We start from the raw sequence: 25,908 nt of genomic DNA on the forward strand, positions 1-25,908 counted from the left end.
TTTGACCCCTTGACCCCAAAATCAATAGGGGTCATCTACTGATCATGACCAATCACCATACCAAGTTTGAAGTTCCTAGGCCTTAAGGTTCTTTAGTTATTGATCGGAAACCGTTTTTGCTTACAAGGTCAATGTGACCTTGACCTTTGACCCCTTGACCCCAAAATCAATAGGGGTCATCTACTGATCATGACCAATCACCATACTAAGTTTGAAGTTCCTAGGCCTTAAGGTTCTTTAGTTATTGATCGGAAACCGTTTTTGCTTACAAGGTCAATGTGACCTTGACCTTTGACCCCTTGACCCCAAAATCAATAGGGGTCATCTACTGGTCATGACCAATCACCATACCAAGTTTGAAGTTCCTAGGCCTAAGGGTTCTTTAGTTATCACTCGGAAACCATTTGGTCTACTGACCGACGGACCGACAAGTGCAAAGCAATATACCCCCTTTTTTTCAAAATGGGGGCATAAATATTGCAAAGTTTTCAACAATCAATTAAGCTGAAAGATTGTAAATTGCTCTAGAATATCAATAAATATATAAATCAAAAAGGCATTGATGTAGGGTTGGTATTTCATTTTATACTCGAGCATTTGTGTCTGACTTCAGTGGATGAAATCTAACAATATTAGAGTTTTCCTTATGAATATTTATAGCAACTTGTGTCATGTAAAATCGTCCTCAGGATTATCAACTTTCTCTTCCACAGAGTGGTAGTGTTCTCCTAGTCCATAAGCATGTCTGTAATATCTGTAATGATTAGCATTTTGAGAATAAATTTTGAAATATATGTCATTAAGCTGGGACATAAGATAACTTATAACTTATCTTATGACCCAGCATTAAGTAAGTACCAAAAATTATCATTATCAAAATCCACTCTAGAATGGGGGCATAAACAGAATGACAAATCAAGCCTTCAATGTTTTTGTGGCCATCAAAAAGATGATTTTTGATTACCTACAATGTTGACTTTTACCACATTTATTTTCTAATCAAATACTGGGTTGAAAAAGGTTATTCATGTGGTAAGATCTTGTGAAAGACCAACACTGGTCTAGAGGAAATTTTAATCAGTTTTAACCTCTACAAGATTGTGAAAGTAATTTACTCTGCGCTAAGAGTGTTGTGTCCAAATCCATTTCCCTTAGGAAATTGACTAGCTTTTTCCCATGTTTTTATAAAAAGATTCAGGCAGAATGTGGTTAAACTATTAATTTAGCAGAGTAGTATTTTAGCAGAGTAGTCAAGATTACTGACTTCAACACCTCTTGCCCTTCACTGGCTCAAATCTTATCAGGGACTTTGTCTTCTTAAATGTAAGGAAGCTATTCATCTATCTAACAGAAGATTCTACTCAGCAGCCCACTTAATGCATTCTGCCTGATATAATGTACAACGGACCACCTGAGATCTTCCTCCAGAGACACCATATAGTGTCAGTGTGTGACTTAAAATCTAACACCTTTATTTACAGCTAAATATATTTATCAATATCACTTACTTTTTCATGCAAAATTTTAAATATAAAGGGCCAATGAGAAAAATTACTGAACCATAAACAAACACCCTTAATTGGATTAAAACCAACAAGATTATAATTGTCTCCCTTTTTTCTGGGTTCAGTTTTAAGTCATGCTGTAAGAAAACTTTTCAGCTTTAATGATGGACAAAGACGTCTGTACATTGTGTTTGACATGAGCAGACACCTGTGTAGAACCATCAACCTTCCATTAGTCAACATGTTTACATTTGTCAGTAAAAATCTGCTTGACTTACGTTAAAACTAGTGGATTGCCACCATAATGTTCTCCAGTAAGTATTGATGGGCCTTCAGACTGAACAACTTCTACAGGTATACGTAACACATTACACAATGCTTGTATCTGCAATAAACCACATCATATCATTTACTGTGTATCACATGGTAACTTTCTATACTATATAGTTAATAAAATATTATCTAGTCAGGTATGTATTTCTCATTGTTGTTTAGGTTAATAATAAAAATACAATATTTATGTGACTTTGTAACAGACCAATTACAGGGCCAGCTAAACTTTTTTTCCACTTTCAAATTTTTGCCAGTACAAAAATTCTAACTCCATAAAACAAAACTAAACTTGCATGTTTTCAACATAATATTTACCAATATTCATCATGATGCATATATCTATATTTGTTTATTGTTGCTATTTTGTAAGAATTGCCATTGGAAATGACATTTTTGTTAACATTTCAGTTTTATTAATTTATGTTTATTAACTATCTGCTACACTAGCAAAAATTTGCGAGTGTAAACAAAAGTTACTGGTATTTTTCTATTTTAACTTGTATTTTGCTATATTTTTTCCCTGGACTAAAAGCAGTACAAATGTATTTACATTTTACTCATAGCAGACAGTATAGATTTTTGCAATCCATATACCCAACGTCACTCTAAATCAATAAATGCCAGTCTTTTAGATGTACTTATATGAAATACAGTCGGTCATTCTGGGATATATGTTTGTATTTTTTTAAAAGTATTTTTGGGAACAATCAATATTAACTAACATCTCTCCTTATTAAAACATAATTAAGTATTTTTATCGTTTAAGAAAAGTTGTGTAAGAGTACACAAAAAATCATCTGTATAGTAAATCATTATCACAAAAGTGTACAAACCCCACAACCTAATTATTACCTCCAACTGTCCTCCCCATGCTGGTGTAGTCTCTAAATCATTACAGTAAGCTTCAAAATCATCTGTAATAAAAGTTTATATGAGCCCCGCCATGACAAAACCAACAAAATGGGTTTCCAACCAGCATGGATCCAGATCAGCCTGCGCATCTGCGCAGTCTGATCAGGATCCATGCTGTTCGCTATCAGTTTCTCTACTTGTTATAGGGTTTGTAAGCGAACAGCATGGATCCTGATCAGACTGCGCGGATGCTGAGGCTGGTCTGGATCCTTGCTGGTTGCAAACGCATTACGCTGGTTTTGTCATGACGCAGCTCATATTATAAAGATGTGATACAAAATTATATCATCCTAAGGAATTCATTCATTACAGTAAAACCTAGAACAAATGTTTTTTTTATATGTACAAACCAACAAAGGACTTTGTGAACTAATGCATGTAGTATTTGTATTTGCAGAAGTTTGAATGATATCACTGCCACATCTCAACAATTTATTTGCTGAAATTAAGTATCAACCATTTTAAAGTTCCAGTCAACACTCAAACGTTAAAAAAGTAAAACGTTGGCTCAGAAATGAAGATATGGCTTGTAAGGTATTTTGGTATATAATTAGGATGAATATATTTTGTCTTATCAGTTACTGAGAAGTTTCACTGAGAATACAAAATTAAATCTACAAATGCTTCTTTTCTGAACAGCAAACTCATATCTTAATCACTAATAAAATATTTACATGTGGTATTTATTGTTTCTGTTCTACCAACAAAAATATGTAAATCATAGATCATATTCAAAATCAAATAAAAATATCAGTTAAATGTATAAGTTTTCTATCTGAACTATTATTGCAAAAAATTGATATTTATTGATAATACATCATTATATGGACCAATCCAGGGTTCCCTCTGGGTCAAAATTAGTTTGCGCCACCAAATTCGCCACCAATCAGAAAAAGTTAGAGCCAATGGCTCCAAAGTTGGAGCCAATATGGAGCCAATAATTCTGCAAGGGAGACATGCCTATCTTTAGCAGTTATATATCATTAAGATTAAAAACACATATTTATAATATTTCATTTTATTACAGCTGCACATGTTTATTACCTAATATATAGACATAGTATTATGTGGTTTTCAAATTCCATTTGAATAAATACATGTGTCATTATAAATGTAATCAAAAACATCATTTTAAGTTAGTAGTGAGGTTTGGAGGTCCTGTTTTCCACCGTTTTGCCATAAGCTGTTCTTATCACTTATTCATTCTCACTGACTGGACTGAGCCATGATCTTTCCAGCTTCTATCTGACATTCTGGTGATCTACAGATACAAAATAAAAAAACATTACTGTAAATTGACTTCATCTAAAAATCAATAAGAACAAAAATGAAATCGATACTTAGTACTTTTTAACAATGAAGAATATTGTTTATTTTAATAGGTTTTGCATGTGATTAGACATTTCAGCACTTTACATTCAGATATGAAAATATTAACGCTGCAGTAAACGGTGGCTTTAGATCAATCATTAGTGAAATTATTCTTTTAATTGTCATCCGATTTTATATTTCAAACTGTAATTATTTAAATCAGTTGACGAGCCAACTTACCTAAAGTTCAATGTTTGTCAACATCACAGACGATCTTTCATTTCTCTGATTCGCTACTAACACCATTTGACCACATGTGTAATTATCAGTGCTCCAAGTCAGAGGATTAAAGACGTAAATTGTTCCAATTAACACATTGACACTTTTATCTTGTCATGTTCCCGAAGTGTCACACAATTGATGACATAATTGATGATACAGTTTGATAAACAAACTAATCGCGCGTGACCTTTCACATTAGGGTCGCTTATCTAATAGACGCGGCCGCTTATGATATTTAAGTGTACTAGTTGTCGGATGCTTTTATCTTACGTTGGCGCCAGTAAAATTCGCCAATTGAAGATTTTATGCGCCAGAATTAATATTTTGTCGCATTTGGCGCCATTGGCGAGCGACAGCGGGAACCCTGCAATCAGGTTTAATATAAATTTAGTTAATGTACCTAAGAGTATATTATAACAGCTTTGTTTTTAGGAAGTGGCTAGCCGTACGGGCCCGTACGGCTAGTCAAAAGTTCTAGCCGTACGTGAGTCACGTACGACTAGCCTGGACACACTGTATTGGCTAGCCGTACGGCACTTTTCAAAATTAGATGGAAGTCGAAAATGCATATGCTATTTTGTGTCTTTAAACAACGATTTTAATCAAATCTCCGCATTTGTCCTAGTGAGTTCACTTTAATATAAAGATGTTCCGCAATTTTGCAAAAAAAAATAAATACGAGTAAGCATTGTATAATCTATCTTAATAAAATTAAGTGTCAAAGTTGCATGTTATAATTAACGTCCTTAATTTTCATGCTTATGATTTTTATGAAGATGAATTGTTGAATCTGTTAATTAAGCACATGGATCGAATAAATTATGATCGGAGGGGAATAAATAAACAAATAAAAAGATTATTAAAAAAAACGGTGAAAAGGAGAAATAGTTTAATAATGCAAACTTTCCTTAATGATGGACAAACATCTATACCGTCGGTAATTGACGCAATTATCAGAGCCCAACAACAATTATTTTCGGTGTTTTTTTTGTTTTGTTTTTTTAATTTAAAAATTGAACTTAATGAAACAAAAAAGGATTATTACCAAAATTTTGTAAACTATTTCAATTGATGTTATTTAACTGCAACCAAACGCTATTTTTTCTCGTCGCCTTCAGATGACAAAGTACATTCTTTACTGTAGCCAACACGTCGATTAATCTCTAAAAAGTAAACATTCTTGACTAAAATCCTCGCTTAAAGTCATAATTAACATATGCACTTTCGCCTTCCATATATTTTTGAAAAGTGCCGTACGGCTAGCCAATACAGTGTGTCCTGGCTAGTCGTACGTGACTCACGTACGACTAGAACTTTTGGCTAGCCGTACGGGCCCGTACGGCTAGCCACTTCCTTGTTTTTAATACACATAAAAATAAAACTAGTATTACATGTATGTCTATATAAGAAATATCCTGGAGTTTAAATATTATACATGTATTATACCTTGTGTAAAGCAGTCACCATTATCTTTAGATAGAAATGGAAGAAAGTCGTCAGCATGCTCCCTCATGTACTTAGCAACTTGAGTCCTCAAACTGTCCACACTACTCTGTCAACAGACACAACATATCAATATGTTATTCAAGTCCATTTTAATCAAATTTGCATGTCATGAATGCTTATGTATTATATTAAATTGTCATCTATTTTAGAAAACAATAAACAAGACTTTTTCCAGCATTTTTGGAACACAAGTCTTTTAACACCCTTAATATTAGAAATGTTAGCAGCATTTTCCTAAAAACTAGGAATTCATGTTTAGTGGCTGGGGCAGTGATCATTCAGAACATGGGTTTGAACCATATTCCATTCACAAACCACATTCCATCATAGGAAACCAGTACAGGTTAGTTCCAACAAGCAGACTCAATACTGGTTTAAATCAGCTTCAAGCTGTTATCACAAACAAGCTAAATGAAATACAGTAAACTCCGCTTACAACAAACTCATCGGGGACATTCAAAATCTGTTACTTATATCCGGAGTTCCTTTTAAGCATATAGCGAATTAGTTCCTTGTATCAGGAGTTTTTATAGCGAACAGATTTACATATAACGAACTGTTTGTTTACCAACGTCTGCCATTTTGAAGAGCATTTGATTAAGAAAAAATAGTTGTTTATTTCTATTTTAGACACAATATCCGAAAGCGTACTTTTTGGAATTTGAAAATCCTTTGGTATTTCAGTTTTAATTTTACTCCCTTTCTCAATTTCACATAAAACATCATATTCAGTACTTTTCGTTTTCTTTCCATTATTAAGAAAACCAAGATTTTCGATTTTTCTTTCCTTTTATATAGGTTAACGCACGTTTTTCCGTGTTATAACGTCTGCAGAGTCCCGAGGAACGGTTGGTGCCCGAGCCGGTAGGGCGAGGACTCTAACAGTTCCAAGGGACTCTGCAGACTTTATAACACAAAATAGATTTCTTTTCATTTAAATTTTAAATCAAGCATACTTTGTAGTAGTTCAATGATTTATACAAAACGAAAGTTGAAAATGCGGGATCAATTTACGGATAGCCGATATTTTGGAGTTCGTTATAAAAGTTTAATTTTCTGTACTTTTAACTAAATTGGGACTAAGAAATGAGTTCCTTATAAGCGATAATTCCTTATAACCGTGTTCGCTATAACCGTATATTTTTATATTAGACAAAGAAGGGCAAATTTTGGGCCAAAATAAATTGTTCCTTATAACCAGAAGTTGGCTATAACCGTGTTCGCTATAAGTGAAGTTTACTGTACTGTTTAACTATGACTGCGAATTTGTCTAATAATAAATTAAGCAAAATAGTTTTCAATTAGAGCCTGGTATGTGTAGTCAGATTACAACTACACTTCAACAACACTAAATTAGCTATTGTCAGTACAGTACTAAATGAATTATAAGTCATGCAACAACACTAAATTAGCTATTGTCAGTACAGTACTAAATGAATTATAAGTCATGCAACAACACTAAATTAGCTATTGTCAGTACAGTACTAAATGAATTATAAGTCATGAAACAACACTAAATTAGCTATTGTCAGTACAGTACTAAATGAATTATAAGTCATGCAACAACACTAAATTAGCTATTGTCAGTACAGTACTAAATGAATTATAAGTCATGCAACAACACTAAATTAGCTATTGTCAGTACAGTACTAAATGAATTATAAGTCATGCAACAACACTAAATTAGCTATTGTCAGTACAGTAACTTAATGAATTATAAGTCATGCAACAACACTAAATTAGCTATTGTCAGTACAGTACTTAATGAATTATAAGTCAGATCCATGCTGTACATTGTTGATTCTATCAAAATCGTAAAATTTAGCACAGAACAGTATAGAGGTTGTTAGAGGCTGGTTTGGATGCAGAGGGCCTAACTTGTAACATATGAAAGTTGTTAATACTATAATATAGATATAATATGTAATACATACTGAGATTTTTCTGTCCTCCAACTGATGGGCAACTGCTGCATATAAACTAAAAAATATAAAAAATATCCAGATATAGTTAGTCTAGAAACGGAAAATGTTTAGAGAATGATTTACATTTATCTCTTTTCAAGACTCAAACAGTTAATACATAGCTATCACTGTAGCTGCTCAAATGGAATGAAGCTATGGTTGCTAAGCTGACTATGGTTGCTTGTAGCAATACTGCTGAAGAATTATTTTTAGCACAAGAAGGCAACTGAGAAGAACAACCAACATTCCAAAAGCTAGCTGGAAATGTTCTATTTAGGAATGCAATGCTCTATATAATCATTTGAACCAAAAGTGGCAAGTGGTACTTTTACTTCAAAGTCAGAGACCTTAAATGCTTGGTCACCAGATTCAAACTGTCTGGATGAAATAACCCATTACATTGTACTTTCATTATACTAAGACCGGGGTCATGTATTTTGTAGTATTGCTATTAGTATAAATGCATTTACAATGATGCTGGTTTATCTGTGATATCTAAAATACCATTCAAAATACCTTATCATGCTAAGACTATAAACATATTACACAAAAAACAATGATAATTTATTCCTTATTCACATGTCAGTTATCTTATTGGTAAAACTTAAGGAAAAGTTTCTACCAAACTTACCAATTACCATCAGAGGGAATCTGAAAATACAAATGATCAACATTGTTATTAAATGAAACTACTCCCAATGTCATGAGAAATTAAAACCCAATGTCATGAGAAATTAAAACATGTACAGGGAGGTAATCAATTAACTCATATAAGTATTCATAACTAATTAAAGTTTATATAAAGTTATTCATAAACTAAGATTAATGTCAAAAAGGCATTTCAATGTTCATCCCATATTAAAAACTCTTTATTTTGGTGAGATTAACAACCAGTACATGATAAACCCAAAAAACGTTTTAATGTAATTATAAATATTTCCTTTTCTAAACCTACCATTACATTTTTAACACAAAATCATCTTTGTAATTACTCATTACTTTGTCAAATTAACAAAATGGACTCTTGTAACTTCCCAAAATAGCTTAAATGAGTTTCACAAACACTGTAGATGATGCCTTTATCACAAATGATATTCAACTTTGGTACAATTTGTTCTATACTGCTCTATTTACAGAATGGATATTTGCTACATTCATAATTATATAAGTACTATATGCCAGCAAGCAGAATTGTTTTTGGATGTATTCATATTATACAGCATACTTATAAGTCTATAAAATTACCAATACCAGCCCACCTAACATGTCTTCTATATATGACCTGCATTAAATTCATAACTGTCCAAAATTTAGGGCAAACAGTGTTAAAATTAATAAGAGTTGTCAAAATTTGTGGGCTAGACAATTCTAGTGGCCTCTTGAATATAACAATTACTGTATTAACAGTTAGTCAGACATCATGGAAATTTAGGCTGGTCAAGCTCTATAATAGAATCAAAAGGACTGTTCAAATCACCACTAAAACATTAGAATGCTGAAACTAACCTCATGTATCTGTAGACCTCTCTGTTTAAGGACTGACTTTATTTTCACAGCTTCCATATGTCTAGATGATGTCAGGTTCTCTATCTCTTGTTCTCTTATTCTCTCTTCCCTCTCTTCATCCTTAGCTGCTTTCTTGTTCTGTACATAAATGTATCATGTTTAACTTGTATACAGACCTGGGGTAATCATTAATTGTAATCATTGATTTTTTAATTGATTACATGATTACACTGTAATCATCATGTAATTGATTACCTTGCCCAAAATTGATTACATTAATTGTAATTAATCAATTACAGCTTAAATTCAGTCAGTAATTATGATTACAATTCGATTGACATTGATTACTTTCAGATTTAACAGGAAACTATTTTAATTCAAAGGATGCCTTTATTTTACATGATACAGTTTATCTTTTGTATTGCATTTATACAGTAAAGGTTCTTAATAAAGACCATCATCTGGGCTGGACCAAAGTGGTCTAAATTGTGGGGTGGTCTTAATTGTGAATATTCTCATCATTGCTTACATACTTATCACCATGATCTATTTTAGTCATTTAACAGCATGTATCTTAAGCTACAAATACAATATAAGACACTATAAAAGTATGCTATGATATTTGATGAGAGGAAGGATATTTCTGAAGAAATTTAAGATACAATTCTCTTTGGTCAGATTTCAATATCAATTATAATATGATGTACATAAATCACCTATCGAATAAAACTTAATTCTTCACAAAATAAATTCGCTGAAAGCAACATTAAACCACTCTAAAATTAATCTTCTCACCTTATTTCATACAATGACCCAATAATAAAAGTTTTTCACACCTGAAATTAAGTGTCATGCATTTTAGCATTCAAGCAGATCATAACAACAAATTTTATATCTAGATAGGTGTTGACTTTAATATCAGTGGTCTCAATAGTTGGGTCAAATTAAGAATAAAGCAAAGAATTTGGACCAGGGCTTCCGTTAATGGAAGTTTGGGAGTCATTTACTCCTTGCTTTTGACTTGTGACTTCCAAAATTTAATGTTTTTCCTTCTTTACATATATAGCATGACTTTCAACAATGGGTACAGAGATTTTGCAGTCTCTGACTTCCAAATTTTGAAACTTAATTGGACTGAATCAGGTGGTCTTAAAAGTGGATAAGCAGTTGTTTTTAATTCTGGATCATTTAACCATTGTCTAAAGAACCTTGTAAAAAATAGTCTTATTAAAGGGGTGGTCTTAATTCAGGGGTGGTCTTAAGTAAGTATTCTACTTCACATTGAATGTAATCAATTATCAATCAATTACTCTCTTAAAATAATTGTAATTTAATTGATTACAGAGGCAAGTGTGAGTAATCAATCTTAATCAATTACAATAAAATCTGAAAGTAATTGTAATTAAATCAATTACTGATCAATGTAATCAGCCCCAGGTCTGCTTGTATAGAAGTAGAGTTTTCAATCTATGCAATAAAAATATGAAAGGAATGTAAAGAAAATATTTTATCAGACCTTATTCATTAGAATAATAATAGGCTCATCTCATAGGTTTTTTGTATTTTGATAGTACTAGTATCATTAATCATAAATTATATCATAAAATGCACATGTAGATATCTATTTCCAGAACATTGTGAAAATATTGAAGGCATTTATTTACCAGGAAGGGAAGTAAAGGAAATTAAGGGAAAAAAAAAACAACAGAAAAAACAGACAAAATTTAACCACAAATAAGAATATTTATTTATGCAAACTACAGGAACTTCTTAAAAAAAACTTTCTAGTGTTTTGTACACATATATTCTTAAATAACGTTTTATGCCAAAAACAAGAAGTTAGACTAAACTGCGCCCCTAAAATAAGAAATCAGACTTGTCACTTACCCTTCTTTTCTGTGCTTTACTTTGTTTCTTTGGTTTTGCTGATTGTTGTACCACTTCATCTTGTCCATCATGGTCCTCAGTGCTCAATTTGTCCACTGAATTAACAACTTCTTCAATTTCAGCATCCTAAAATGACCAACATCTAAGAGATCAGAAAGATACTGCAATAGCATTCACATGTATTTACAAGTTGTCATAATGAGAAAATTGAATGAGTGAAGATTATTCTTCAAGCTGAATAGAATTATATTATGCGAGCCTTTTACAAGCACAATATCATGTAATCAAAGAGTTCAATGAATTTAGTTATGAGCTTACATGAATATTCTATTTATTACATACATAAATAAGAACTATTTTTTCATTTAAAACAATCACTTTTTCATTGACATGACTAGTGTTACTGTGTAATGCCAACAATGTGCACTTTTTAGCTACATGTATGTCTATATAACTTAAATGATATCACATCAAATATATGCACGACCGTGCCATACTATTTTTACAGAGTCATAAAAGCTGTGATAAAATGAAACACTGTACACAAGTTAAAATGTTTTTCTGGGTAATTTCCCATATATACATAAATGCCCCTATGCCCATTTAACATGTGACATTACACTCATTTACATTGAAACTTCTATTGCATTATATATAATTTTCATAAATTAAATCAAACTTGAAGTCACAAATTTTCCTTTATTACTGTCATTGCAAAATTATGTTCACACATCTGTACATCTTACCATTGTGGGGTTAACATTATGTACAATATCACACTAAGGATGTGATATTTATAATGAGGAAATGAAAGATAACAGATGATGGATTATTTCTTTCAGTAAACACCATTTTTCCAGATGTGATGTAGAAATTAGAAAGTACTAACTTCCTCTACAATATTATTGTCTTTAAGCTCTGCCAGTTCCTTCTGATGTTTAGCAGTCAGTTCAGCTTCTAGTAATGCAATCTTTTCTGTAGTTTCTTTCTTTTTCTTTTTATCTCCCTTGGTGACACCATGCTTCAATTTCTGAATTTCAGCTAAAAATACAAGTTACACAGAAATTTCATCAAAAACTTTGTAGAAAATAATTATAAAGTATTAAGTCATAAAAATATTTATGAGCCCTAGCCATACATGAGATAAGTACAGCTAGAACTTTTGGCTAGAACTATGGGCCTTATGGCTAGCCACTTCCTAAAGAAATCAATATATTACCTTTTAATTTAGTAAAACAATACAAACTTGTTAATTTATACATGATTGTAGATTTCTTTGCACTTTATTTTGATGTTAAGTGACAGTAAACTGACATTTAGCAATACTATAAATAGAATTTTGGTGATTTCCGTGAATAACAGAGAACATATAGTACATGAGTACATCTATAACTGCTCTGAGATGGTGACCATGCGACACCATACTATTCGCTGTGACAGATACATGTATCATTGTATGCTAACTTGCAACACAGGAAGTGCAAGAAAGGTAAATAACATGTCATTTTACATTAAAGCTACTTAATTAATTATAACCTTAATTTTATTAACTTTTATATTTCAATTACCATACTACCGTACTTAATTAATAAAGGAGAGGTACATATGATGTGGATCTACAAATTCCTCTTGTTTCTCAACATTTCTTGACAAGACTGTATGGTAAAAGATACGCCAGCATCCATTGTGCCTTATTTGACGCCTTGGACAAGTAAGAATATAATGAGCTGACAACTTCCCTACTACTGAGATTATGCAACCACATTTCAGGAATTGGATCTAACAACTTAATTAATGACAGGATTTATGAGGATGATTTTTAATTTTGTGGAAATGTTTAATACTGTGCATGTGTCTATTGTTAATATCTAGTGATGAAAAAAAGTGTGTGGTTGTTATGCTCTCATGAAGACCAACTAATTAGACTTGTCAAAGACACATCAAGATAATTTTGGACTGGCAATGTCTTTTTCAAAGTACAACCACAAACTGCTTAATTCTACACAGACGCTAGCCCAACTAATTAGACTTGTCAAAGAGACATCAAGATAATTTTGGACGGGCAATGTCTTTTTCAAAGTACAACCACAAACTGCTTAATTCTACACAGACGCTAGCCCAACTAATTAGACTTGTCAAAGAGACATCCAGATAATTTTGGACAGGTGGTGTCTGGTTTGACAGTATGAAAAAAAAAGTTTGTAAAATGGGTCAAATCGTTCACGCCAAATTAATTAGGCTAGCTCTCATGATGATGTGTATATATATATAAATACTTTTACATGTTCAGATAGTTTAGCTTTGATAATTTATTCATATAAGACGTGTACAAAATGCACATGATCACAAAATACATGCATTCAAATAAAATAAAATGTATTCTTCAAGAAAATAATGAATAAAATTAGTGTATAAATCTTCAAAGATCTTCTCTTTAATTGCATGAAAATGCGTGACAAACCACATATTAACACCTACGATAATTGACGTGCCATGTATACAATAAATATTTTTAACACTATCAAATAAGTTTGCCGAAACCATAACCTATTTTGTTATAGTATAATACAAGATAAATTTATCGAACCTGTATTTCGACGAAACCACTTTCACCCCTATATAGTTCTGGCTTCCATATAAAACTTTATATGTCGCTTTTATTTTGATGTTGTGCGACAGACAGTAAAGTTATGGGTCAACCCTATTTGCAAAGGCTACCAGGATTTTGGCAGTTTGTGTGCAGTACATAAAAACCTTTTAAAATCACCCTTATTAATCAAATTTGGCTCAAATAAAATTCTGAATCAATTCATGTTTTGTTTTTAAATGAAACTTCAATGAAATTGTGTACCCAACTATTTAATATGGAAATATGTAGAGAATGTTTACCAATGCCAATATGGAGTCTGCTTTCAAATGAAATCTGGTGGGACTTAAGTTTTGGGAATTCTAGCATCTATTTTTAGTAACGGACCATACACTATTTTTACTAAGTGTACAATTTTAAATTAATTCATGAATCATCACTCAAAACATAAATCCAACATGTTTTTGGTACAATGTCTGTTGTTGAATAAATACACGGTTATTCATAATTGCAAAGCCAAAGCATTTGGGTCACCAAATGTCATGCAAAGGTATCCGAACCTAAATTCTCGCTAGTCACGTGATAATTAGGGCAGCAATGGTGGCGAATTTTATGAAATGTGAACCCACTGATAAACTATGAGGCATTATTTCATCAATCTAACGTTCTGTGTTCAAAAATATAGACTGAAGTGTCCCAAATCAGGGTATTCCCCAGGATTTTTTTTAAGCGCTACATTTTTTTAATAAGACGGGGGTGGGTGCGGGAGGGGGTTTTGACCCCCATACCGCGTGTCGAAAATTTTTGCCATTTAAGGTGTCAAGATACTGCTGTGGGCTGTTTTAAAACAAATAATGAAAGCTTTTCACTTGATAAACATTTTCTTAATTTTTATTATTTACTTTTTCCATTTCCAACAATTCAAATAAATAAACAATTATATATAAACACAAGTTCACAACATGTGATCAACATTTATATGTATGTGTGTGTCCCATTTAAATGAGTATATTTCAGTTGTTTTTTCTTCATTAACATCATTAAAAGTGGGCCTGTCTTCTAGGTTTGTTGTCATTCCATGCCTTGACTGCCTTCTCAAAGTTGAAAGATTCTAATGGGGGTGCTTAAAGGGAGACGGCAAGAAGATAGTTTAGAACTTTAACAGAGAGACAATTCCTGTTTTCAGTCTTAACTCTCTTCAGACAGCTGAATCCTCGCTCAAAATCTGAAATTAATAAATAAAAGTAATCATTTATGTTAACCTCATGTCGTTTATTTATATTGTTTGTTTGATGTGAATATTTGAAAATTTAAAACTTCCAGCCTGTTTAAACTTTACTAAGTAAAAAAATCATATTTGAAATGTTGAAAAACTTCTAGCAAAGTGTTACACATCTGCAACTGTCATTGGAATTTCATTAATGTTCAAGAATGAATGAATTTAATAATGCTTACCTGCAGTAGAGGTTGGGAGGAGGAGACCCACAGCAGCAATTCTGTAAAGATGACTGGTAGAAAGGTTGCCAGTAATCCAGGTCATGGTTTGGTCGGCTGACTGATCAGTCCCCTCTAGACTGGCACGTACCTGGTGCCAGTGGCTGCGGCACTGCTCCATATCTACACCAAAGTGCCTGGCCAGCTCCTGTATGTCCTGACAAACCAATGCTAAGGGGTAGGACACTAGATTGCACTTCACAAAGCTGTCCATCAGGCTCGATTAAAGAGGGCCTGCAAAGTTAATATTTTTTTTTCATTTTGGGGATTCACTGAACAGAAACAGATTACAAGACATTTTTAATTAAAAAAGAAAATGACCAATTGGCTGTCACTAAGTGGGATTGTTGATGTAAAGTTTTTGTTGTTGTTTTCACTCATTTGCAAGTTGATAATGAACAGTCGTTAATGTTTTCAATGTTAAAGTAGCCATCAACCAAATTTATTTCTGAATATCTATGCAGTTTAACCCAAGAGTAAAAAAAGAAAAAAAAAGCAAAATGATCCTGAGACAGTTTCAACGACATTGCTCACGGAAAAAAAAATTGATAGTGAACTAGGCTTCCCTTATTCATGTTAGACATATTATTTTTTGAAATCTTAATACTACAATACTGCTTTAGACGTAACGATCATAAGAAAGTGAAAGATGAAATTGAACATTACACTTATATCAAGACAATTAACCCATTCATCCCTAAATATCAAACTGTTATATCGCATGTCAATTAATGCCAATTATATTATCAAAGCAATAAAAGTTATTACACCTACCTGAAACATGTAAATATCACACATGCCGCGGTTAAATTGCACCCATCTCAATACACGGTAATTGACAACACCTGAAAGTGCACCAGCAGTCGTCTGCAGACATCGATGACAGGTGTCTGTGACGTCACACAGTCTAAAAGGCAATCAGTGTATCGGATTGTGTATACGCCTCGGGTAATTATCTACACAGGACATGTATATTGGCTTGTTTATTTGGCTAATTGGGGTTAACTTATAGACACAAAAGAAAGGGATATCGGTCATTTTTTAAAGCGCTATGATAATTTTAAGCGCATCGGGATTTCTTGTTCTGAAATTTTAGCGCATCGGTGCCGATGCGCTAAAAGCGCCTGGGGTATTCCCTGCAAATATATCTAACTACCTGTATTAAAATAGCTTTTGTCCAGATCACGCAAATTTATTGAATAACAGCATAACATTATAAATATGTCAAGGTTCTGGTTGACTTTCCATACGGGATTGGCTTCAGCGAACAGGTCTAGCAGTACTATAAAACCTGTTCGCTGAAGTCTCTTTTGATTACCCCTATAAAACATATTAGCCAAAGTCTCAAGTAACTTTATATATGACCGCCTCTGTGGTCGAGGGGTTAGAGTAAATGACTTCTAATCCAGTTACATCTGCAGGGCCGGCAAAATCTGATTTTGACTTACTTGTCCGTTTTTATTTGAAGCATTTTTAACTTGTCCGTATGATATTTACATAGTTAATTCTTGAAAATTTTCACTTGTCCGTACAGGCTGTGGGACAACCTGGGCAATACGGACAATTGATTTTGCCGGGGCCTGATCTGTGGCGTGGGTTCGATCCCTGGGAGATGCTTTGGTAGTTTAGCACGGAGGAAGGTAGTCTAGTACTGGTGTAACTCTCCAGGAAACTACCCGCCTATTTGACTGAAATACTGTTGGGAAAAGGCGTACAATGAAACAAACAAGCAAACAAAAAACATTATATCTCTCTTTCTCTCTCTTTTCAACGAAAGTGATAGGTATACAATGATGTTTCAGCTACTTGATTATGAATTGAAGATTTTCAGGACTATGAGAGACGATAATACCCCACCCACTATCTAATTTATGAGAAACGATATTACCCCACCCACTATTTTTGCCTATACCTGACACATATCAACCATTATAACTTATAAATAGTATTTATCACCGGATGAAATTTAAAGGAAAATATTCAAAATGTAGTGCTTTTATAATCTTAAGCACCTTGGAGGTCCTTCTTCTCTTTCCTTTGACGTTGTAGCAGTAGTTCTTCCGAGTCACATTTTTTATCTCCAAAGTCGGCCATCTTCTTATGCAGCTTACATCAATAGAAAAAGTAAAATAATTGTCTCTTATTTCACGAAATAAATAATTGTTCACAATCTTTGTTTTTTTCAAAAGTAAACACGATAAAAATTATTGATTTATAATATCGAGTCTTAATGATTTAAAATCCTTTTATACTTTTGTTTTCACTCTATGTTGTAAGCATTTGTACACCAATTTAGTAGGATAATTTGAGAGCCTCTGAAAATGGTATTGTTATTAACCATACAGCTTGTATATTTTGTTAAAAGTACTTAATACGATACATATTAATTGTTTACAGGTGATACTTACAAGAATTTCATGTCCAATATTTCTGTACTTACAAGAATTTCATGTTCAATATTTCTGTACTTACAAGAAATTATTTCATGTCCAATATTTCTGTATGAAAGATCTAATATTTATGTAATGAATCATGATTTAATTTGTGAGACATCTGATATGGGTCGGTCTATTTACCCCAAGACACCCCAAGACTACTCTGGGACAGAAAGATACACATTTTTAGTCCCAAGACACCCAAGAAACCTATATATTGTGTATATTGGGAAAGTGTTATTATCAGATTATAAACGAAACCTGATTATTTATGTGTCATTTTGTTAATTACTGTCTAATATATCAAATATTGTTAATTATGTATGGACTTCATCACTAAAATATTTATTGATGTGCTCTTTAATATTAAAAAAAGAAATATTTTGATTAAGATTAACTTTACTGAAACAACAAGACTATGTTAATCTGTTAATCTAATGAAAAGTTGGGCAGATGAAATAAAAAAAAATCAATGTAATGAAACAAAATATGATCGATTTAATAATCAGGCATCAAAAATGTGTCACTCATAAAATGACATTATTGCAGAATTAAACTTGCTGAGTTGCACCACACCCAAATCCCCCAACATTGGCATTATTTCATTGTTGTAAACTATTTTGCACAAAAAAGAATATATTTATAATCTAAATCTTACATTAAAAATACATGCAGTGAAATAAATGAAGAGAGATTTAATGTGTAAAGGTGAAGTCGCATTGTTTCCTCCCATAAAAAGGTAAAATTGAGACATATTTACATGTCAGTAAAAGTGTCTCGGGGTGTCTCGACGTTGTCTTGGTGTGTCTTGATGTAGTCTTGGGGTAGTCTAGGGGTAAATAGACCAACTGATCTGATAGAGGTACAAAAAGTTATCTAGACTATTCTAGAAATTCAACAATAGTGTTGACCACCCCCCCCCCCCACACACACACACACACTTTGAAAAAAAAAGGGATTTTCAAAAACAAAGGCTGCTAGCCTATGATAAAGTGCAATTACTGCATAACATTTAACAAAAATTATGGTGTTTAATTCAAGCCACTGGACTGGTCTTTTTTCCAAGAATTTTGATATAGCCAAACTGCTTATTCTGAATAAACAGGACCAAACTTGCGAAAGTTGCATTAATCCCGCAAATGTGCCTCCTAGAATAAACACTGCTGGTGTTTGGTTGCCTTTTTTAGCTCGACTTTTCTATGAAAAGGGGAGCTATCCTACTTGCCCCGGCGTCGGCGTTAGCGTTAGCGTCGGCGTTGGCGTCACACCTTGGTTAAGTTTTTCGTACCACCCCACTTTATTTCAGAAGTATTACAAGTATGGCTTTGAAACTTACCATACTTGTTCACCATCATAACCTCCATCTACAGACAGGAGTACATAACTCTGTCAAGGTTTTTGACAGAATTATGGCCCTTTTTTGACTTAGAAAGTGTATTGAGCTTGGTTAAGTTTTTTGTACCACCTCACTTTATTTCAAAACCATTGGAGGTATTGCTTTGAAACTGACCATACTTGTTTACCATCACGACCTTCATCAACAGACAAGAGGACATAACTCTGTCAAGGTTTTTGACAGAATTATGCCCCTTTTTGACTTAGAAAATACATTGAATATGGGTAAAATCCACTTATTGCCTTAACCCTTTGAGATATTGCTTTGAAACTTTTAATGCTATTTCACATCATTACCCCCATCTGTACGCAAGAGAAGGTAACTCTGTCAGGGATTTGTTTTAAAAATTAAGGCCTTTTATCGACTTAGAATCTTGGTTAACTTTTTTGTACCAGTCAACTTTTTGACTGAACTGGTTGAGATATTAAATTGAAAGTTGGAATACTTGTTTACCATCATGGTCCCAAAACATGGGCAGGAGAAGGTAATTCTGTTAAGGATTTTATTTGAATTATGGCCCTTTTTGACTTAGAAACTCAGTTAAAATTTTCATTCTTGTCCACTTGTTGACTTAACCATTTGAGATATTACTTTGGAAGTTGGAGTTCTTATGTGCCATCATGAGACCTATCTGTAAGCAAGAGAAGATAACTCTGTGAAAATGTTTCTTGATTTGTACTTAGAAATTCCTAGTTAAAGTCTTGTGTGCCCTTAACTGTCAAAGTTTTGTTTTATAGGCAAGCACTAAAAAAGTCGAGCGCGCTGTCCTTCTGACAGCTCTTGTTTTAGTTCAGTTCAGCTGCTTTAGCCACTAACACTGACTGCATCTAAAGTCACAGAATGCCTATCCCTTCAAAAGTCATATGCAGAGGGATAAAAAATCCTAATATTTTTACCCTCCTTTGACCCTTATCCCAATTTCTGATATCAGAGTTTGAATTCCTGATATTTGTCTTTCAGTCTACTCTAAATAACAAATTTCAATGTAAACAAATCAGTACCTGTCTATAAAATGTAAGCTGCACCTCTGGTCATTAATTGGTGATATATAGTATCTGTCCATATCCTTTATGATAGTGGATTAAATCTTGTGTAGCTGATTGACTGCAGGGTGATGTAATTCAATGGGATAAATGCTCCTTGTTGTTAGCTGAAGTTTATCTTACATGTTAACTGAGCATGTATCACCTTTCACATTTTTAAAAGATTTACAGTTTAAACCCTGTGATTTAATGTATTTTTGGCATTAGCACAAGCTATGTCACAATGACCATGTGAATTTGTTCATATAATAAAACTTAAAAAGTTGGCGCCACCTTTTATATCCTTCAATTAGTGCTGCACTGATACATGTAAAGATTAAAGATCAGCCAAATTTATACATTAAACTGGGTCATTTAAAAAGCTATTTGAAGTTTGACAAAAGCATGTCTAATTCATTTGTTTTTAGCAAGTCGGTAATATATATATTACACATTTAGGAATTTAATGAATTATACTTTTTTCAAATGACTTATTTTCAAAAGTGTAGATTTAGAAATACCAAAAAACTTCTTTTATTGGTCTAAAAAAATTGACTCGATCTTTTTTACAGTGTGAGCAAAATTACTGTGTTTTGATCATGATTAGTTTTTCAAGCATGTTTTCAAATATACTTTTTGTATCAGATGAAATTACTTGTCAGTTAAGTACTTTTTAGCTCGACTTTTTTTTAAAAGTAGAGGTATTGTTATAGTCGTGGCGGCGTTGCCATTGCCATCCGCAAACTTGTACCTGGATCATAACATTTTTAGTTCTTGGTGTATTGTCTTCATACTTGGCCACAACAACCCTTGGGACAAGACCTTTCAGTAGACCACTCTAACCATGACCTTCACTCATAAATGACCTTGACCTTCCTTCAAGGTCAAAAGTCCAAATTTTGCTTGTTCTTGCTATTATTGGCTGTCTCTGATCTTTATTTTCGGCGAGCAGATACGATTCTCGATCGTAATTTAAGGCCATACGTCCCTTAACGGAAGCCCTGTCTCTTCAAACTTGAACATAATAATCTTCAAGGATAGTCCTTAAAAATAACCAGACAGACCTTGACCTTCATTCATAAATGACCTTGACTTTGAAGGTCAAATTATTGAAATTTTCTTTTTTTTTTTGGCTATTATTGGCTGTAACTTTGTTATTTTTGAATGGATTGTCTTTAAACATGAAAATAATAATCTTCAAGGAGAGCCCTTAAAAATAACCAGACAGACCTTGACCTTCACTCATAAATTACCTTGACTTTGAAGGTCAAATTTTTGAAATTTTCATTTTTTTGGCTGTAACTGGCTGTTACTTTGCTATTATTTATATATATATAAATGCGTTTATATAATGTGTGTATATATCTTTTTTTTTCTTCTGTAATACACATGCGGATATATATGGAAATGATTCATACTTTCACAAAACTTGCGTGACAAGACAGACCGATAAATTTATAGAAAGGAAACATTAAGATTTGTTCAAACATTTCTTTGTTTGCTTTTAGAAAAAGTAAAAAGTCGAGCGTTGCCCTTGCTCGGTTGTGGCTCTTGTTTACATGTGACATCACATTGATTATGAAAATGCTAAAACTGGTATTTTCCCTTCCATGTTTTGATTTATTGAATGCCTGAAAAGACACTCAAATAAAGTTCAAAATACGATATACATGTATATTATATGCAAACTGAAATTGATGAAATGTAACTGTTTTATACATTATGACTTTTGGCTATAGATATGATTGACATGTTCTTTTTTTTTTTGGTAGTGTTGTTCATTTAACCATGAATAAGATCATAAAAACCACAAAATGTCTTGTCTTTTTCAGAGTAATATAATATAGGTTCTTTATTCTGAATGTGCTAAAGACAATTTGAAATGCTAAAAAAATCCAGTTTTGAGCCCCTAAGGCTAAATGCAGCTGAAAGTCAGTTTTGGTCCATGTCATGATTGTATGCATATGGCACAGTTAAGTTTTACCTTACCTTTCAAAAAAGTCTTAGCAATAACAAATATAGATTATAAATTTATATACTGTTTATGACTTCAGCATGGTCGTGTAAAGGTGAAAACTACTGCGGAGCAACAGGAAGCAAAAAGGAAAGAAAGAGAGAAGAAGTTAAAACTATACATTGGGGCGACACAGATGATCTTTTCTAAAGTATGATAGTTTATAAGTAACTTTGCACCAGTCATTTATAACCCCAGCCCCCAATCTCTGTGGAATAATAGTGGATAGGAGAGAAATCAGTTCACATTTTACTTTCTATCTCTCCCCATACTGCTGGGTCAATCCCATTGTTTTGCTTTGGCACCAAGAAACAAGGTATATGTCCAATGTGCCTAGCTGTTAACTGGGGGACAGGTGTTTGCTGCATTAACCAGTAGTTAACAAATATGAATGTTCCTGCTTATATTCTTTTATGTGTAAGTTACAGAGGCTTTGGTTAAAGTTAATTGATAAGTATATAATAATTATGGAATACTTCTTGAGAAGAATGGGTTTTTATTATAATTATAATAGTTGGGAATTTTTTGTGAAGACTATTTGAACATTTCATATGAAATGTGAGAGAGAAAGAGAAATGTAAAGATTTTATTAGGGTTGTTAAAAGCAGCATAATGTTCTTCAAATGATATATGTAGCCAAGGGTCGCCGGCAGGGCCTTCGCTTTGGGGTCGTTTGGGGAATTGGACTCGCTGGCGTAGTGAGCGCCCTACACGGAAACCCTTGGTTGGTTAGGTGTGTGTGGGATACTGGTGTATTATTATTATCCAGTATCCTCTTTGTTATGATGACTTATTTTATAACTCAAAAGTCCAGTATGATGTTATTTCATTTATTTCTTTATAGCCCATTGAAAGTTCTCAAATACAAAATAATCATATAGTCCACACATATATTTTCACAGCTAGCACCTGATTTTGCTTAAGTTAATTTTACTTATTTATTTTCTAAGTTAAGACTTGATGTTATATGTCTGAAATTCTATATAAGACTTTAAGATGCTGAATGTTCCCAATTTAAAATAAGACTAATTTTAAATATAAAAATCAAAAATATAAATTAAGAAAGAGTTGTCATAGTGTTAATACCCTTAAGCTATTTTAGCAATAAATGTCAAAAGATAATCATTCAAGTATGGCTTGTTTGATAAAAGACTAGGAAATTGAGAATTAAGCCATAAAGTATTAAAATCAAAAGGTGATAATATTTCCTTATTGACCACTATGACATGTTTATATTAGAGTTGTAAAATTTATCAGTTAAGAATCTAAAAGTAATTTTTATCAAAATATTTATAGACAGGACTGATTTTAAGAAAATATGAATGCTAGAGGCATTTTATAGTACAAGTAATATCTAGAGTGTTTTAACCTTAAACGGGTATGCTGAAGACGATGAGGGTGGATACCAAGAAAATAAAATTGACCTTGACATTCAAAAGGTCAATTCAAAATGGCCGCTTAAAAATACTAAAATAGGTCATTAAAACTAAGATAAAATTTGATGTAATTAATTATTCTTTTCAAAATCAAATGATTATTCAATATTCTCTAAGTTTATACAATTATTATGTTAATTAATTACAAATTTCTAGTAATATATAAGGTAAACGCGTAAAACAAGGTCATGAAGGTCATATATATTTTTATTTCGCAAAGCATGATTATTATTATCATGTGAGGTAAAACTATATTTTATTATTAAACTAATATCATATTTAAGAATCTACTGAATGAATTTGATACTGAAGCTCTGAAAGAACTTTACTGTGTAATGTAATAAAACTCTCAATATGGTTTCATATGTATATTTATACCCCCGCACAACAAAGTTGTAAGGGGGGTATACTGGAATCAGCTTGTCCGTCCGTCCGGCCGTCTGGCCGTCCGGCTGTCCGGCCGTCCGGCCGTCCGTCGGTTTTTTCTTGTCCGCCCAATAACTTAAGATTCCTTTGACCCTTAGTCTTCATATTTGGCATGGAGGTTAGTCATGATTAGTAGATGACCCCTATTGATTTTGAGGTCACTAGGTCAAAGGTCAAGGTCACAGGGGCCTTGACTTCAAAAAGCTTGTCCGCCCAATAACTTAAGATTCCTTTGACCCTTAGTCTTCATATTTGGCATGGAGGTTAGTCATGATTAGTAGATGACCTCTATTGATTTTGAGGTCACCAGGTCAAAGGTCAAGGTCACAGGGACTTTGACTTCAAAAAGTTTGTCTGCCCAATAACTTTAGATTCCTTTGACCCACAGTCTTCATATTTGGTATGGATGTTGATCATGACTATAAGGTGACCCCTATTGATTTTGAGGTCACTGGGTCAAAGGTCAAGGTCACAGGGACCTTGACAAAAAAAAGCTTTTCTTCTCAATTGCTAAAGAATGTCCTGTCCGCAATGTATTGATTTTGACATTTTCACATTTGAAGCATGTAGAATACATAACTTAGCAATGCACTGGCTTAGTAACCTCAGATTTGGCAGGGAGGTTGTCCTTGAGCTCTAAATGGCCACTGTTGATTCTGACAAAGTGGTATGCGGGGGTATTCACGCCATGATAGTGGCAGTTCTAGTTCAAATCAGACTCATGAATTGAATGCCCATTTGTTTATATGTACACATCACAGTCTGAAGCATTGGCTTTGATAAGTCATTTAGTCTTTCAATATGTTGTTTTCTGATTTTTGTTTACTGCTCAAGAATGTGACAAAGGCTATGTCGGTCTTAAATATAAAAACGATTAGCGGGCAGATTCAATTTAATTATTAGCATTTCCAAAAATGCTAGAAATCGCCGTTCAGCCAGGTTTTCGAAAAAACAAATCGTGAAAAAACCTCATTCCTGAACAAAAGAACTAATGTTTGTTCTCTTAAGAAAAATATTTCATATATTGTTTACCCATTAGAAGCCCCCCACACTTGATTCAAGGTTTGCACATAAAGAAAGTAGTTTAATTCTATATAAAGCTAACACGACAAAAGCATGGCGGATGGCGTGCACAGTAGGGGTCCCTTTTTGAGTTTTTTTGTCTTTCGATTTGTTATCATGTGGCATTTGATTATGCATTTTGAATGGCTTATGGCAGGTGTTGTTCAGGGAGAAATGGTTAAATCTTGTTAATATTATATGTCGCTATCCAGGAACAGCAACAATAACAAAACATCTAGGTAAGGTAATGTAAATCAGTTGACTGGGTTAGAGATTCCTTAGGAGACATTCTGTTTGATTTTAGGGTTTTAATGGATTCCACTGCAAAACAATAAGGTTATGAGCGTATCATGCCATGATCTCATTTGACTTTGAACCTAGGTTGACCAAGGCTATCCTATCCGGTAATTTGGCAAACGCAACTGTAACGCTTTCATTTTCAAATCCCACAATCATCAGCTGAAATGCAATTGAGAACCTGGTGAATGTTTAAAGTTTTTGGCAAATAGGTTAGGGTAATTCGCCCTTGAGTCGAACAGCTTTACTTTTTCCGATGATCATGCAAGCGTCGAACTTACATTGTTATTGTTATCGTATGTGGATAGCTTTTGACAATACCTTAGGTCTCTTTTAATTATAATGATTACACCTTATCTCGGATATATGGTATCAAAGTACAAGAAATACTGGGGCAATCCGTTTTTGCCCTAAAGACGAACACATTCGCCCTTAAGCCGAACATGTCTGAAAGCCTTGTCCTTGAGTGGAACCAATAAGAAAACCGATCATTTATTAAGAGAAAAAATCATGTTATATAGTCACTGATTGGT

The 25,908-nt window shown here is 33.1% G+C and overlaps 3 protein-coding genes across 3 annotated transcripts in view; 1 reads left to right on the top strand and 2 right to left on the bottom strand.

The window, feature by feature from the left end:
- Positions 1–477: 477 nt before the first annotated feature.
- LOC132741424 (deubiquitinase OTUD6B-like) lies at positions 478–17,458 on the bottom strand. Its single transcript, XM_060729579.1, has 10 exons — positions 17,300–17,458; positions 12,096–12,247; positions 11,207–11,332; positions 9,320–9,457; positions 8,445–8,464; positions 7,784–7,829; positions 5,790–5,895; positions 2,691–2,752; positions 1,784–1,890; positions 478–754 (listed from the first exon to the last, which is right to left on the bottom strand). Exons 1-10 carry the CDS (start codon positions 17,379–17,381, stop codon positions 670–672), a joined length of 924 nt encoding a protein of 307 aa, XP_060585562.1. The 5' UTR covers positions 17,382–17,458; the 3' UTR covers positions 478–669.
- Positions 14,669–16,411, bottom strand: LOC132741426 (uncharacterized). Its single transcript, XM_060729580.1, has 3 exons — positions 16,062–16,411; positions 15,249–15,521; positions 14,669–15,018 (listed from the first exon to the last, which is right to left on the bottom strand). Exons 2-3 carry the CDS (start codon positions 15,499–15,501, stop codon positions 14,918–14,920), a joined length of 354 nt encoding a protein of 117 aa, XP_060585563.1. The 5' UTR covers positions 15,502–15,521; positions 16,062–16,411; the 3' UTR covers positions 14,669–14,917.
- Positions 17,459–17,469: 11 nt separating the features above from the next.
- Positions 17,470–25,908, top strand: part of LOC132741423 (geranylgeranyl transferase type-2 subunit alpha-like) — a 33,632-nt gene continuing 25,193 nt past the window's right edge. The window contains exons 1-2 of the mRNA XM_060729578.1: positions 17,470–17,611; positions 22,195–22,305. Coding sequence (XP_060585561.1) covers positions 17,609–17,611; positions 22,195–22,305 — 114 coding nt within the window. The 5' untranslated portion in view covers positions 17,470–17,608. The remainder of the gene's footprint in view (positions 17,612–22,194; positions 22,306–25,908) is intronic.

This window comes from Ruditapes philippinarum, unplaced genomic scaffold (assembly GCF_026571515.1).
Source record: "Ruditapes philippinarum isolate M1 unplaced genomic scaffold, ASM2657151v2 ctg5313_1_1_1_1, whole genome shotgun sequence".
Taxonomy (NCBI): Eukaryota; Metazoa; Mollusca; class Bivalvia; order Venerida; family Veneridae; genus Ruditapes; species Ruditapes philippinarum.

Coding starts and splice junctions, on each gene's coding strand:
- LOC132741426 (XM_060729580.1), bottom strand. CDS start 15,501: ATGGACAGCTTTGTGAAGTGCAATCTAGTGTCCTACCCCTTAGCATTG. Junction 15,019..15,248: donor CCTCCCAACCTCTACTGCAG/GTAAGCATTATT, acceptor TATTAATTTCAG/ATTTTGAGCGAGGATTCAGC.
- LOC132741424 (XM_060729579.1), bottom strand. CDS start 17,381: ATGGCCGACTTTGGAGATAAAAAATGTGACTCGGAAGAACTACTGCTA. Junction 8,465..9,319: donor GAGGTCTACAGATACATGAG/GTTAGTTTCAGC, acceptor TTGTATTTTCAG/ATTCCCTCTGATGGTAATTG. Junction 2,753..5,789: donor TGGTGACTGCTTTACACAAG/GTATAATACATG, acceptor CTTTTATTACAG/ATGATTTTGAAGCTTACTGT.